We start from the raw sequence: 17,289 nt of genomic DNA on the forward strand, positions 1-17,289 counted from the left end.
GGAAAAAAAAAGAAACTTGTGACCTTTAAGTCATTTGAGGAACTGCCAATTCATTCTTTGTCTGACTCAGAGTCTTGTGAGTGGTGTGAAACACACATGGTGAACATTTCGATGTTATCATTTGTGTTTAAAGGTGACAGGACACAGCCTCGAGGCGACCCGTCCCGCTCTACATGGTGCCATTAAACCTGACCCACTGGGCTGTGTTCCCAGTCACTGGCAAACCATACCAGCCGGGGCTGTCTAAATACAGTATGTATCTACACACACGCTATACTTAAGCAGAAGTACAGATACTCTGCTAAAAGTAGAAGTGCTGATTCAACCCTTTTACTTAAATTATCTTGTGCTAAAAGTAAAGTCAAAAGTGATTATCAGATGTATCAGTATATCAGTACATAACTTCAATTGCAGTTTTCAATTGTAGGAAATAATTAAAAAATACTCAAAGTGCAGATAAAAAAAACTAAAGTACATTAACAGATTATTAGTACTTCATGACTGCACACCACCGACACATACGGAACACCTTGAAGCCCCCATTTGCATAAACGGCTAATATATTCATCTGTTGCCGGCGCTTTTGACAATGCAAATAACGCCGGCTTGCTACCAAGAACAAATGCAAACAAAAGCACCTTGTTCCGAGGCGTTTTCATCTGCTTTCCTAATTCCAAAAATAGCCTATAGGAAGTATTGCCATTGTGTCGTACCGTCTACTTCTGAGGCGAGTCCATCTTGAAAGAGCACACATTTAGCGTGTGATGCACATAACAGGAAAAATGCACCAAACTGGAGGTTCGTGAGCTGACACACTATTGTGTGAGGACAACCTCACAGGGACGATACATCAAAAGAGGCCATCTCTAAGACATAATTATTATAATGGTGAAAATGTAACAAAATGGGAATTTATTTTAAGTGTGTTGATGTCCAACAAAGTTGAAAATTTCTGATTAAAAAATATATATATTCATGTTATATATTATTTGAGATTACTTTCTTTTTTTTTCACATGCATTGCATTATGGGGCAAAGTTGGGAGTTCCCAACCCCATCCACCTTCATGAAAAACTAAATGTCAAACACATTATTGTGGGAATGCTGAAAGCATCCCACATATCTTATTCTGATTTTTATTCTCCTCACTTTTTTGCTGAGAAACAACTCCCACATTATGCTTCCGATTTACAGCATTCAAATTTCAACTTATTTCAAAACGTGACGCCTTCCGGGGTATATATGGCCTGATTCCACGTTACTTACAGTACCTCACACAATTTAACGTTAAAGATCAATTTTTCCCCCATTCATTTTCAATGGGACTTGCATTGAACTTTTTCTAAGTCCCGCTTTCCACGCCCACTTCCATACAAAGAAGTGATCATCATTACGAGCTCTCTGATACTGCTCAGTGGCGCACTTGGTTAAGTGTGCTGGCCACTAATCAGGAGGTCCCGGGTTCGAATCCCACCTCTGTACATTGCAAATATGTCAATTGGCAACTGAAATGATTAAATGCATGTTGGCTTTCATCAAATGGCTAATTTTAAAATACATAAGCCATTGAATTTGTACAAGGCAAGTCAGCTCAGTCGTTAGAGTAACTGCTTCCCCTATGGAGAATCTGGGTTCAAACCCCGCTTGGACCTCATTTTAGTACATTCGATGGTTTGGTACCAACTGAGTATCGTATCAGGAAATGGACTATAATTTCTCTGAAATGATTGCATCCCACCTTAGACAGATTGCAGTTCAAGTTTTCCTTTTATTAATTCATCTTTCAACTTCAATGAAAACGTAATTTTCACATAATTTATCTTTCAATTTACTTCATAAGCATTCAACTTAGCATTCAGCTTTCAGCATTCCCATGCAATTTCTCCAGAAATTGCACTTAGTCTTAGTATTTTATACTAATACTACCTGAGCAAAGTATCCATCTCTTGTAACAAAGAAATATTAAATGTAAAAAATTATTTATTTAAAGTGAACCATGTGTTGCACTGATAACAAATCTAAAATTGTTGTCATTTTTATTCCAAAACAATAACTTTGGTAAAAAAAAAAAAAAATCTCAAACATCTGCGATTAACTGGCAACCAGTTCAGGGTGGTCTCTGCCTCCTGCCCGAAGCTAGCTGGGATAGGCTCCAGCACCCTCGCGACCCTTGTGAGGAATAAGCGGTCACGAAAATGGAAAATCTCAAACATTAGAATCAGCAAGTCGTGTAAGTTAGATTATGCAGTGTGCAACTCATCCAGCAGAGGGCAATTTACTCAACAAAACTTTTTATTAATGCAGTTGGAAGTAATTTCATAAATTTGTGACTTTGGCCGACTGGCAGCTCATCTTGGCATTTCAATGCCACATCACATCATGTGAGTGTTGTCGAGAAAAATTATAATGATACCAGATTCAAGTAGTATTTTTATTCGGGAAAAAAAGTTGCAATATTACAATAATCCTAATGTTTTAAAAGAATTAAGTTGTATCGTTACCAGTACAAGTGTTATACTACTTTTACTGAGAAAAAGTGTCTTTTCTGAAGCGAAGTTTGGATAATAAACAATGTGTCCCATCCGGGCTATATTTAGCTTCGCTTTGAGCTAAAAGTCTGGAGCGGCTAACTTTAGTGAGAAAGTCAGGGATCGTGAGATTCTTGAATACAGCAATGTTACTGACCTGCCAAAAGGCTAACTGCTGCTCGGAGGACCATCAAAAAAGCCTCCCTACTTCCCTCTCTCCTGCAGGATTATTACTGGAACATGCCCATCATACTGGCTATCCAATCAGCATCATTTTAAGTTACATAGCAAAACACACTCTACATGTTGTGCTTTATAAAAATACACAATAATAGCTTTTTTTTGCCACATTTTTTGCTTGAATTCAATGGACATTGTGCTGCTCTTTCTGGGGTGAGTACCTTGTCCACTAGGGGCAGTATAATACAGATAGTGAAACACACAAGAAGAAGAGTTGTATGCACCGCAACATTGATGCTATTTGTTAGCCAATCTGTAAACAGACTTTATTAAGGCAAAAATTTGTTTCAGACAAAAAATTTTAGGGAAATTGTTATGTTTCACAAGTTCAAAAATTGTATACTCTTGCAATATATTTTTAATGGAGATACATAGTGATGATAAAAATTGATGGATAATTGTAGCCTATTTTGACCTCATTGACTTGCACATTTTTCCCATGTTGTGACTTTTCCCTGCACAGTTATGACGTCATTCTCAGAATATTTTGACTTTAATTTCATTTTATTTTGACTTAATTCACTTCCAGCCTCTATGACACGTTATTCTGGTGCTTGCATCTTAATCTTCTGATGTCATTCCCTGTAGTGTTATTGCTGTTTATTTTAGGACGGCCCGAATTCTTACTCCTTTGTAAAAGTGATCCACAACGTGGGAAAGTCACGAGTGTTTTGTGTGTGAAAGGACACAATAGTAGTTGCCAGTCAAAACATCCTTTTTTAACAAAGTTTATATCTTTCTTCGAAAGCACTTGGACGACATTTCTTGTTATCAGTGCAGCAGTGGAAAGTGGAAACTCTTCCCAAAGATGTCAAACGGCTAGCAAACACAAAACCTGACAATCGGGCCAAATTTGAGAAATTGTCAGCTTTCTCTCAATTATTATAATTATTATTATTGAGTTAATTTTCTTAACATACATTTATATGATAATGGGGCCAAACCTGGGCCCAATTCCTCTCTTCTAGTCAGTAAAGGTCCAATTTTCAAATATGTCTTCAAAATGATCACAAGTGATAATCGTGTGATAAGTGATTGTTCCACACAGATCTCTTTGCGATTTATGGCTGTTTTCCAATACATCGCCCTTTGTCTGCGATCGGCTGTCACAGTACAGGATGTATCATGTTCTTGGCTGCACTCTCACTTCCCAATGTTTTTTTGTTTTTTTTTGCCCAAAGTTTGAGGATGTCGTTTAAGAACACATTCTGCATCCTGTTGCCGCAAATTCTTTTCCAAGTTTTCTCTTGTGAATTGTCATCTAACTTTTTATTTTTATTTAAATTTGAAACAGATATATGTACTTTCCACTCCTTACTTGTCAATTTTGGCTTCTTAATTGTTTCTACCAACTTGGATGATTCGAGAAAAAAAAAGAAAAGAAAGGGGGTACATAAAATAGTAAAGTCAAACGTGGTTTAGATATTGATTGTTTGAGTTCTTGGGGACACATTAAGTGGGAAAAAAATAGTGCATTAATGACGATGGTAATGCTGCCGGCTAAATAAATTATTCATGTTGAGTAACTACTAAACTTTTGGCATTAAAAAAAAAATGTCATCTGTCTAATCCGAAAAATACAAGTCCAGAAAAACCCCTTCCATCGCAGGTTCTGGGTTTGCGGTCCAGCAATTTTGCAGATTTTTGTTTTGTTTTGTTTTGTCTTGTGTTTGTACATTTTAAAGTTTTGTTTTGTCTTCTGTTTATATTGAGTGTAATTCCACTGATGGACACTAGATGGCGGCACACGTTGGATACTGTGTAAATTTGAAAGAAAAAGAGTGAAAACAGGAAGTATTTCAAGGTGATAAATTTGTTGGGTTGGGACTGAAATGTGATTTGTTTAATGTGAGCATAAACATGCCGAGGGAGTATTTAAAAGGGAGTTTCTTTATTGTGGACCTGACTAAGTTCATTTAAAAACGGGGGGAAATTATTTTTTGCGCAGACTTATTTTTGTCATTCCAGGTTATAAAAACAGGTACTTTATATAATTGACATAGAAAAAAGTAATACAACTCATTAGGGGTGTGAATTGCCTAGTACCTGACGATTCGATTCGTATCACGATTCACAGGTCACGATTCGATTCGATACCGATTAATCCCGATACGAATTTATAAGTCGATTGTTGCGATTTTTTTTCATTCAAATTTAGAAAATACTAATCAGTAAGCTTGTAGAGTGTAAGATTTATATGAAAATGTATTATTTATTTATCTGAAATTTCAGTCTTATAGAGGTTGTAATCTGTTTCATGTTTGAACAGCATTAAAATAAAATATTAAGGCTTAATGTTCCGTTCATATTCACATTCTTCCATGCTCAAGGTGTGAATCCTAACCCGAAGTCAGACGTTTTGTTGAATATTTTTCCATTAAAAAAGGGAAGTTTAAAAATCGATTCACACACACACACACAAAAAAAAAAAAAAAAAAAAAAAGGCAATGATGATAAGACGTTGAATCGGTAAGACTACCGAATGAACAATTCTGAGCTCTTAAAAAAAACAAAAAAAAAACGATTTTTTCTTTATTGAATCGATTCGAGAATCGCGCGATGTAGTATCGCCGAATCGATTTTTTTTAACACCCCTACAACTCATAGTCCTTTTTACTTTTACTCAAGCACAGAAGTTAAATTTGTACTTCTACTTTTACCATTTTTTTAAAATGATCATTTATCTCTACTTTCACTTATATACAGAATTGTAACACTTTTGCCACCTATAATAATCATATGCATATTCTCTGCATCATGTATCCAGACACCGATACTGACTCTCGCCCGGACGTTCTGTCCGCTTGACAACGCCCAAACAGCTGGTGGCCCCTCCATTGTTCACAAGCCGTCTGTGTTTCCAATTAAGCACTCCCACATCATGTATGACCGATTGTTCGGCTCGGGCTCAGAACAATAACGCAAGTGTGTCAAAGTTTACATCTGCTAATGTCGTCACATCAGCATCGATAAGAGATGCAAAAAATAGCGGCAGACAAACATTCAACCAGGGAGTCTCGTTTTCAGGCACGGCTCCAGGATTTATTTATTTTTCTCTCTCAGAGCTGAAGTGTGGGGCTTGACTGACACATACTGTTGGGGGGTTGAGAGAATCACTAATTAATATATTTTAGAATATCAAATAAAATGCTGGAGGGGCCTAACTGGAGCTACACAGATTTCTGACGTGGTTGGAGCCCCTCCTTGCCATGATGTAGCGCCATCCCCGCTCGTTTTCATAATACATAATAATGAATTCAGTGATAAAAATGCTCACATTGTTCTTTTTTTTTCCTTGTAAAAATACAACTTTATTTTGGCAACTTTGCAACTTACATGTTTACCCATATTACCCCTTTAAAAATGACTTAATTTGAGGATAGTGTTTTTATTTATGATTGATTGCCTTTTTTGTTGTAATAATAAATAAATAAATAAATAAATACATGTTGTTTTTCTAATATTGAAGTTGAATGTAATGTCATATTACAACTTTTTGCAAAACAATATCGGGCCTTTAAATGACAAACATAACATAATGTTGTCTTTTTTTTCTCATAAAATCTTAAATCTTACCGCTTTATTCTCGCAATTTTTTTTCTTCTCATAATGTTTTTCAACAGTCCTTCTTGTATATAATTTACTTACATTTTGCTTTTTTTCTCTCAAAAATAGTGCAAATTCATTCCCAAATAAATACTTTATCAAGTTTGCGACTTAATTCTTTAAAAATCTGACTTAATATCATTTTATTCTCATTCTTCTTCCAAAAAAAAAAAATATATAACTGTATTCTACAACTTTATTCTGGAAACAAATACAACTTAAACTTTTTGAAAATACAACTTTTTTTCCCCTTCTAATATTACAGCTCTTAAAAAGAATCTGACATTTGACTGTACTTTTAATATCCTCCTGACTACGAGGAAAAAAAATATTGTCCAATCATGTTTATTTTGATATTCCCCAATCTTTGTGAAGTAACTGGAATACTGCAAGAAATTAAAAAAAAAAAAAAAAAAAGTTTTTATTTTTAAGCTTTGATGTGTCCACTACAGAGGACATTTTTTTTTAACTTAAATGCTAGGCTCAAATACAGTTAAAATAATCCAAACAATACTTTAATATGTTCTTAAGAGTCTTATAGAAAACATGCTAACAACATTTAAAGCCTAAATTTGTTCAATAAAAGTGTTATAGACTTTTCCTCTTCCCTAAAAGGTGTTTGCACTGAGGGAAGCCCCACCCCTACACATTTGGTATCATTGTAAAGCTCTGAATGTCCTCTATAGAGCACAGAGCTTAATTCAATCGTATGTACTGGGTGGGAGATATTCAGGTTTAAAAAGGTCCACTACACAGGACAAATTTGAATTGCTGGTATTCAGGAGGAAATGACTTCATTCTGGAAACTTTAAAACTTTTTTGTTGGATTACAAGAACCATTGCCTTAAAGTTAGACAAAGAAGTTGTGCGCTATTTAAGCATTCAAAATTATTTTAATTACATTTTGCCTTTTTAAGTCATTTTATACAGTTGTGAAGTTTTCATTTTTATTCATTTATTTTTTTTTATATCAATGGTATGTACGCAGTGTGTTTGTTCACAGCATGGTGTCTCGTCTGTATGCTTCTCAGGACCTTGTGTTTACATGGAAACTTGACTTCCTGGCTGTGATATTACAGGAAAGGTCCTGCGGCACAGCTCCGTGACATTGTTGCAAATCCCTCTCGTGGGAGCCATTGCCGTTTGCTTCCTTAGATCCAAGAATGTGTCTGCTATACGTACTATGCAACAGTTTATATTTTACTTTAACTCTTTTACAGGGGTCAAAATGTGCGTTTTATTTTCACAGCAATTTCAAACAGTCAGTTACAAAGGGTCTTAAATGCTTAAAGTACATTTTATACATTCACAAAATGTAAATAAGGAATACAGTCTCAATATTTTTTACTTTTTCTAAAAAAAAATAAAAAAATTAAAAAAATAAAACGAAAAACAAAACGTTTTTGATGTATTATGAGTTGAATTGCTCATACTTTTCCTGACACTGTGTCACAAGCAGAGTGGACATTTTCAAAGTTATTAATATTCATTATCGTGCTAGATCCACCACTTCAAGTCAAGTGCAGCTACAACACACGACCAATAGAGGGAAGCAGAGATTTTTAAACACCCTTCCACATTAAAAATATTATTTCAATTCCATCCTTTTTTCCCCTATTTGGGGCTCAAACACAGTATACATGTGACTCATCAAAATCCACGTTTTAACTTTTATATAGTTTTTAAAAATGCATTTAGAGTAATATTTTATCTATTACCATAATCAATAACTAACCAATGCTTTTGTAAGTAGCAAACTTAGAAATTCAACACGATTCCCTCTACTCTGTTGAAAGACTACTAGAGTGAAGAAGAGTCGTAAAGTTCAAAAAAGACTTTCACGTCGATTTTGTTGTATATGTCAGCATTTACCAGCAAAGGTCACAGTGAGAAAGTCAACTGAAAGGACTCACAACTAGGGATTTTTTTTTTTTTTTTTTTTTTTTTATATCTGTTTCATCTCCTTTGTGCTTTGGCATTTTGAAGAATGTGCCACAAGCAACTCTTCACATGCAGCCTTGTGTGCTTCTTATCATATAAAATCCTTAGTTCTTTGCAAGAAAGATAAATAAACAAACAAATAATGAATGATCTCACTATATAGCCTATATTCTTGCAGGCCATATTCATTCTGTAAATGTATTAAATATTTTTATTTATATTTTGTTTTCAATACACATTTTCTCTCACTATTATAAGTACCTTATCTGATAAGACAAACCATTTAACGCAGTAACGCTGACTGTGCATGTAATGCATTTATTTATCGCCTGCGTCTGTTATACTGTCAGCACAGTGTTGGCAGCATTTAAGGGATCAACTCTTAATTTGTGCTGATGCAACTAAATCTGCACAATGAAGTGGAAAATGAAAGCACAGGAAAGCAGAAGAACTGTCAAAAAATAATTTTATATTTATTTATTACACCTCACCAAGATTAAAAATGCTGTGAAGGAGGTGCAGACAAGAAACTTAGTTTAAAAAGTATGTTAAATGTTTGGCAACAATTTTGCCACTAAGCATATTTTTTGCTTGCACTTATTTAACCATGAATGAATGAATGAATGAATAAATAAATAAATAAATAAATAAATAAGATGATAAACCTTGAATATAAACCTATGGTGTAGTCAAAGCGCTATATAAAAAGCAGTCGATTTTCCAATATTAGCTGTACAAATTCCTTTAACCTGATCAAAAACTCAATATCCCAGAAAGCCTTGAGGCCGCAGAGGCTTGTGCGAGTAGTTAGTTTTGAGTATCCGCGTAGGCCGTCCAAACTCAAAAGGCGGGGTCCACTGTACAGTCTGAGCAAATACTTTCTTTAACATATAAATTAGCACTAATCATTGGATTCAACAGTGTATTATTCTATTTACACTATTGTTATGACCTATGTTTATCTAGAGTGTACTGTTTTTAAGAAGTTGTTTACATCACGTGACCCACACGGAATATATATTTTCGCTTCCAATGGTTTCTCAGTCACATGACCCGTCACATCTGCGCGCGCAACTTCACAAGTGATCCAACTAACCGTGGAAACAGCGCAGGTTAGTGTAAAATGTTATTTTAGCTTTACTTTGGCCACGATAGAAAAACTCAAAAGTTGTCCAATACTTAAAGCGTGTGTTTTTTTTTGTCGAGTTCGTTGAATGTCGGTAATAGTCGCTGTTCGTTGCAACTGTCCCACAGATAACATTATGATGTTTCAATTTGGACTTTGTACAACTTGTATTTTAGCCTAAATTTCCATGTCAACACGAACAAGCTAGTTTTGTTTTTAGCCGTGGTGCGTTCGGGGACACTTCGTTTGTTATTTTTTTTTTAACAACTGTGGTACCTCTAGTTGCAATTTCAGTTCGTTGCATAATCAAGCTCGCCACTTAATTTTATGTCAACTCAATTTTCCCAACTGACACTAATTAATTTAAAATGTAATTAATCCGTTGCAGCATCCCTTTAGCAAAATGATTTTTTTTTCTTGCGTCGTTCAATAAAGAAAATTGCACTGTACTGAATAAAAACAATAAGAGTGCTAATAAATAAATGATTCTTTAAATTATAATTAGTACTGTACGTATTGTTAATATGTGCTTGATTGAGGTCTTGTGAGGATGTCAAGAGTTTAGAGTTAGGTTGGTCGAATGGCCCTTGTGTTTGTGAGTTGTTTTTTTATTTGTGTGTTAAATAACAGCTGAAAGTGCATTTGCAATTGTAGCGCTCCTTGCCCATGTGGTAGGCCCTTGAAGTAGCTTAATTACGCTAATTGTTTTTTGTTTTTTTTTGGGTTTTTTCATGTCACTCAAGCAGTGGCGTATCTGAAGCTTTCCCACAACCCAAAAAAAATTGACGAGCAACACAATGCAAAAACTGTATGGAAAATTTACTTATAATGGTCATTAATATTTTGGTTGACATGTTCTACTAATAAATATCGACAATGGTGTTTAAGGTTCCACATCAGCTGTTCTTGAACAGTTACAATCACGATTAAAACTTATTAAAACAACATTTAATATATTTCGATAAACATTTGTTTTTAGTGTTTTCAACATGGCATTGGCTGGGATACGTGTGATCGAGCTGGCGGGCCTTGCTCCGGCACCGTTCTGCGGGACGATCCTAGCCGACTTCGGCGCCAAGGTGGTCCGCGTAGACCGCACAAAGGCCGGAGCCTCGATGGACACGCAGGCTCGCGGCAAACGCTCGGTGGCCATCAACCTGAAGACCACAGACGGCGTCGCTCTGCTCCGGAAGCTCTGCGTCCAGTCGGACGTCGTCCTGGAGCCCTACCGCAAAGGTGGGACAAGCCAACAAACAATTTGTGCAATATATACATGGTATATGTATATTTTTGTATACTTTTATAGATGTATTTATATATGTATATGTATTGATCTTTCTTATATTCAACTTTTATTGTACCCCTCTCACGGTAGAGAATTACAGTAGGTATTTTGTCAAATCGCATTAAAAAAACATGGCTGAAAAAAAAAAAAACTGGGTTTGCGAATAATGAATGACAATGTAGCAGGGGGAACACTATGATGGGAAAAAAGTACAAATCACCTATCTTATGGTCTCTTAGGTGTGATGGAGAAACTCGGTCTTGGCCCACAGGAATTACTAAAGGAAAATCCTGGCCTGGTGTACGCACGCCTTACGGGTTATGGGCAAAGCGGAATGTATGCCACAGCAGCTGGACATGACATCAACTACCTGGCCATGTCAGGTACGAAAACACATAGGGAATTTATATCTGTATTTTGGGGATTTTCACTTACTTGGCAATTTTTTTTACACTTTATATTCTGAAGCATTTTTTTTTTCTTGTTCCTAAAATTTGTGCAATACAGGCTAGAGTTTAAGTAATGATTCTGAAAAAGTGTGTAAGAGTAGAATTATTATTAGTCTATATTAGTATTTGATCAGTTCATCAAGTGTGTAAAGGCAGCTTTTTATATGAAAAAAATGTGTGCAATATTTGGACCTCAAAGTTTTGGACTCTTACTACAAGAGAGAAGAGAGTCTTATCATGAGTATTCCGTTTCAAAGGTTTGTTCACTTAAAATAAGCACATAATAGTTTGCAATGTTTGCCTGTTTAAGTGTTTACACTTGATACTTGAAGATTGTTTACATATTTAGTTTTGTTTGATTTTAATGATGCTGCAAAAGAAACAAATCATTGGGTGTTATTATTCTGGACATGTAACTATAGCATATAATCACACCATAGCCCGAGCCTCACTGTATTGTTTTATTGGCAAGTTATTTGGTTCAGAAGCAAATTAGGTCAAAGCTCCCCCCCCCCCAGCACATTCGCCAAAAGTACTGTACTTGTACTTTTAATAAAATAATGACATTATAGTATCGCATTATAATATTGTTGACATTATTTAAACTAAACTGACTCACATTTGTAGCATTTTCATGCATTTTAATGTGTAAAATACAAAAATCGAAAATTGAATCGCAATCACAATATTGGTCTTAAAAAAACGGCATTAGGTTCTTTCACAAATCGTGCTGCCCTACTGTAAGTCAAGGTACCGCTTTCTTTAAATTCTTTATTTATCCAGGTAAGGCAATTGATACTACAGATTCCTTTGAAATGCCGACCTGGCGGCAGACAGCAGAGTAAACAAGGTAAAATAAAAGCAAAAACAAATAAATAAATAGCCTATACAACATATTGCAGAAGGTGATGAATGTGGACTCTATCTTCACTTATAGATACCAGGAAATACAGAATCATATCGTTCAAACACAGTGTGCATGTTTTTAAGCTATTTCAAGCTTTTTGTTATTTTCTGCGTGACTGCCATGAAGACATCCATTTGGAAATTTTCTTTTACATTCCCTTAACAAAAGAGCTTTGAGGGTGGCTGTGTTATCCATTATGCGGTTGCAAAAGTATTGACTTGCCGCATTTGGTTTTCTTGCAATGTGTGAATTGGGCCGGCAGTAGCTCGCTCATTTGTAAAGATTTGGGCTTTGAAGGCCTGTTGTGAACAAAAATCTAAAAAGGGGCATATACTGTGTGATGCCATCATTGCATGCTTATTTCCTCATTCCCTCTGTGCGTGTGTGTGTGTGTGTGTATATCTGGTCCATTGCCGCTCACAGGGCTTTTATCCCGCCTGGGTCGCAGCGGAGAGAAGCCGTACGCGCCGCTGAATCTCTTAGCGGACTTTGCGGGAGGCGGTCTCACCTGCGCTCTCGGCATCGTCCTGGCGTTGCTGGAGCGGTCAAAGTCGGGGAAAGGGCAAATCATTGACGCGAGCATGGTAAGCAAAAAGAGATTGCCGCGTCAGTCTGTGGCTCCGAATTTGATGGGATTTATCTAAGGTTCGAAAAGGAGCCACACAATAAACGAGGTTACATTCCGGTCTCATTCTGCGCCAGTGATGTGCGTAAATGGTTCTACAGAGACAGAAAAAGTGATTGCTTGCTCATACTTTCATCCAGGGCTTATTTCTAAAATACAGTTAAAAAGATTATCAATCGGGCAAATATTAAACTAGGTGTCATCACTCCTTTTGACCCCACCAAGTGGCAGCATGTTTATATTAAAAAAGTGTTGCGCCTCAAAGTGAACCTTGAGGAACACAATCACAATCCAAACGGTGAGCTCCTGACGAGGAATCTTCATCCATGGTGACAAAATTTAACCCTGTTAAAAGTCCAAATCAAGCGCACTCAGCTCTTGTAAAGTGAGAACAGAATTTTTTCATATCCATATTTATCCTAATAGTGTCTAATATGCTGCCTCAATACTAGGACTTGTCAAAACACCAATTGAACTTTTCCATGTGTGGACGTCAAAAAATTATAGAACTGCTTCAAAACAATATGTTTTGGTAGGTAGTGTTATTATAAGTAATTGTTCTACATATCACTACCATAGATATTTGTACAATATTTGTAGTAAATAATTTTTGGACCTCTTTATGTGAAATTTGGATATTTATGATGAGCTATATATGCCGCCGCACACTGCTTTGTAATCAGTGTACGTAGGGCTGTGCAATTAATCCAAATTCAATTACAATCTCAATTATTACACACCACAATTACAAAATCAGCATAATCATAAAAAAGATTAATAATACGAATTTTTGAGTTGTTTAAATGTATACATTTGCACCTTTTTAAATGTTAAAATAAGTTTAATCAATTTTGTTTCATTCAAAAGAACTTGCATAATTAGTGTTTCAAAGAATTTTAGTTGTCTTAATATTTATTATTATTTTTTTTATGTTTAAACATTTTCTTGTTTCGTACCAAAAAATAAATGATCGTCCTACTGCACAGTGCATATGCTGCACTTCAACTTATATTTTATTATAAATATATATCTTATTAATTCTGTTTTTTGGTCCAAAAGGAACTTGCATAATTATAGTGTTTCTATTTTTTTTTTCTAATTGGTCTTAATATTTTAAATGCTTAAACATTTTCTTATTTTGTACCAAAAAATAATCGTTTAGATAATCGTGATTTCAATTATTGCTAAAAAATAATTGTGATTATTGTTTTTTCCATAATCGAGCAGCCCTACAGTGACGTATTGCATTTGTACTATTTCTTGCTAATTTTGACAGTTTAATAACAGTTAACTTTAACGAAAGTCTTTGACTTTATTTTCATTCAGCATGTCAGTTTTTGACCCTGAAACCAGCAAAGTGTCTTTGTCATTGACAATAAAAACCACACAGCTTTTCTGCCTGATGGGTTGCATCGCACATTGCACCGCGCGACTGAAAAGACCTGACATTTAATCTAATTTTCCCTTCCGCGATGCACTCAAGGAGGCTTGTGGTGGTATTAGCGGCAACAGCGGCGCCTGTCGAGTTTCAGAGACGAGGCTTATGTCTCTTTGTTCTGACGTCCATCTCAAGGAGCGGGGGTGTGTTTTGTCCATCAGTTTACAATCGAGGCATGTCAACATGGTATTTTTAACATGCGCGTGACAAGTAACATCACAAGTCTGATTTAAAAGGGTGGCTATGTTGCAGCCTTTGTCATTGATTATTATTTTTTTTTTTGCCTCCTCGTTCTTGTGATTACAGTGGTCCATTAATTGAATAAATTCAATCTTGCCCGCTGTGTGGTTCCTATTTGGGTCCTCTGTGATTTCCTATTTTTATCCATCACAAAATAATAACCCCCCGCAATTCACAAAGGATAGTGAAAGAGCCCTGCCGTGAATAGCGGAAAAATATTAATTGACGCCCAACCTTAAAATGTTTAAAAGAAAAAAAAAGAAAAAATCCTCCATTAACACCATTAAGTCCCAGCCATTTTCGTAGTAACCCACTTTGCTTCCAGGTGTTTTACTGGATTTTGATTGATTTTGCAAGGCCCACAGAATACTGTGTGTACTGCTATAAAAACATGGAACCTACCAAAAGGAAGATTAAAGTCTCGTCTTTCATCAGGAAAACAATATATTTCTATCTGTTTCAATTTTGTAGCAATTAGCATTAGGATATAGCTAAGTTTCGTCAATATTCACATTCCTGGCAAAAAACACTTAGAAAAAGAGCTTTGTTGCAGCATGGCCCTGGCTAATCTCTTATACTCTGCTGCCACCTGCTGGCTATTTAAAAATAATAATAATAATAATAATTACTAGGGGTGTGAATTGCTTAGTACCTGACGATTCGATTCGATTCGTATCACGATTCATAGGTCACGATTTGATTTGATACCGATTAATCCCGATACGAATTTGTAAGTCGATTGTTGCGATTTTTTTTTTTTTTACTCAAATTTAGAAAATACTAACCAGTAAACTTGTATATGTGCACTGTAAGCCATCAAAGCCTTCTATATGTTCTTGCATAAAACAAACAAAAAAAACGTGTAAATACGTTTTTGGGAGGCAAGGACGAAGTATTAAACGTTTTTACACGTTTTTGGGATTTAATGAGTTAATGGTTTAAACAGTAAACAAAGTATAATCCTAAAAGCATTTATTAGCACGTCAGGTTCTCTATCATCCCGATTTCTGCTTCCAGGTGGAAGGCGCTGCCTACGTGGGCTCGTTTGTGTGGAAATCCCGCAGCATCGGCCTGTGGGATCATCCTCGCGGGGAGAACATGTTGGACAGCGGCGCTCCTTTCTACGACACGTACCGGACGGCTGACGACAAGCATGTTGCCGTGGGAGCCATCGAGCCACAGTTCTACAAGCAACTGCTTCGAGGTTTGTTGAACTATTTTTACCGGTGCTCTGAAAGGACCTTGTCACACTTCAAGAGCAGGCTGCTACACAGAGACTGGAAGCATCACAGAAAGGTTTAGAAGTGAATGTCCTTCATGGATTAAACATGAGTTGTGATTAAGCAAAGTATGCCAAAAGCACTCATGAACAGTTTGAAGTGAATTCAAAACTTTCAAGAGGCTCCCATTCCATTCACCTGGTAATTTTATACTGTGGTGCATTGTAGGTGCATTCTGAAATTCCACCCAAATTCCATTAGCCCTGGGTTACTGTATGTGTAATTCATCATATCTTAAAGCTATAACAAGAAAAATATGTGTAATGTAGTTTTAATAAGAAAACTAGCACCCTGCAATACTTTACTTCATCAAAGCATGATGACATATTTAAATCCTTCTGGTGTTTGTGGCTTGGCCTCCGGGGGCAGTATCCTGAAGTCATCTGGAGCAAGCTGGAATCATATTAGTTGTTCTTTGCAAAGGGTAAAGAATATATAACTGCTAATATTGTTATATAACTGTCAAACATGTCAAACCATTTTGTCTTCAAATATCTGTTGCTTTCAGGGTATTTATTAGCCTGGTTATTGTTTCCCATTAAGTGTTAGCGTAAAGCTAGTTGATTTTAAGGCAGTATTAGTATCATTTTTTTGTTTTGCAAAAAAAAAAAAAATGGAATCAGTGATTTATAGTGCATTTTGTACACAATGTAACTTAATATGTTTCACATACTGTAATTAAAAGTACAACATCTAAAAGCAGCTACAGAGTTACAAATATTTAAGAAAAGTAAAAAAGAATAAAATAAATAAATAGCTTACCGGTAATAAAATTACTAAAAGAGCATACAGTGTAAGAAGAATATTTCACAAAAGGTGCTTTTGAAAACACTAAGTGCCAATATGTGAGAGTTTTCAAAAAGGAAAATTAATGTTAAGAATTGCACTTGCAGAAGTGAACTCACTTCTGTGCCTTCTTGAGCTAAGTGTGTCATCCAAAACACCACTTGAGGCCAGACTCAGAGGAAGGATGATCATAAATTGACTGAGGCGCTTTTCTCCATTACTGCTTTTCTTTGAACACGATTCTTCTCTTTTTATGTATGTGTGTCTGTAATTTTGTAAGAAAGAATAAGCAAATACCGATAAGAGAACCCCAACATAGGATAATAATCAAACAAGTAAACCCACAAATGCCATCTTTCAAGAACGCTTTTGATTTAGCAACATTTTGCTAAATAGCACTGATTGTGGATTGCTGCTGAGTTAGCAACGAACTTAGTAGGGCTGCTTGATTATGGAAAAAAAAAAGAGATTTATGATTATTTTGGCAATAATTGAAATCACGATTATTCAATCATTAAACAAGAAAATGTTTAAGCAATTAAAAATATTAAGACCAATTAAAAAATAGAAACACTGTAATTATGCAAGTTCCTTTTGGACCAAACAAAATGTATCATATTTATTTATTTATTTATTTATTTATTTATGTTGGCAAAAAAAACTTGAGGTTGGAGTGCAGCATGTGCACTGTGCAGTAAGACGTACATTTATTTCTTCGTACAAAACGAGAAAATGTTTAAAGGTAAAAAACAAATAAAAAATGTTAAGAAATAATACATTTTTAAACATTACAATTCTGCTAGTATGCAAGTTCCTTATGAATGAAACTAAATTTATT

General features: G+C 35.5%; 1 protein-coding gene across 4 annotated transcripts in view; it reads left to right on the forward strand.

The window, feature by feature from the left end:
* Positions 1-17,289, forward strand: part of amacr (alpha-methylacyl-CoA racemase) — a 66,005-nt gene that overhangs the window by 47,568 nt on the left and 1,148 nt on the right. For 2 of the 4 annotated variants that reach the window (XM_077496640.1, XM_077496643.1), the window contains 4 exons: positions 10,421-10,677; positions 10,966-11,109; positions 12,506-12,666; positions 15,403-15,589. In XM_077496640.1, the coding sequence (XP_077352766.1) occupies positions 10,421-10,677; positions 10,966-11,109; positions 12,506-12,666; positions 15,403-15,589 (749 nt within the window). Of the gene's footprint in view, positions 1-133; positions 253-9,269; positions 9,428-10,420; positions 10,678-10,965; positions 11,110-12,505; positions 12,667-15,402; positions 15,590-17,289 lie in introns of those variants that run through there. The other 2 variants (XM_077496642.1, XM_077496641.1) reach the window with 2 other exon arrangements.

The sequence above is a fragment of the Festucalex cinctus genome, chromosome 15 (assembly GCF_051991245.1).
Source record: "Festucalex cinctus isolate MCC-2025b chromosome 15, RoL_Fcin_1.0, whole genome shotgun sequence".
Taxonomy (NCBI): Eukaryota; Metazoa; Chordata; class Actinopteri; order Syngnathiformes; family Syngnathidae; genus Festucalex; species Festucalex cinctus.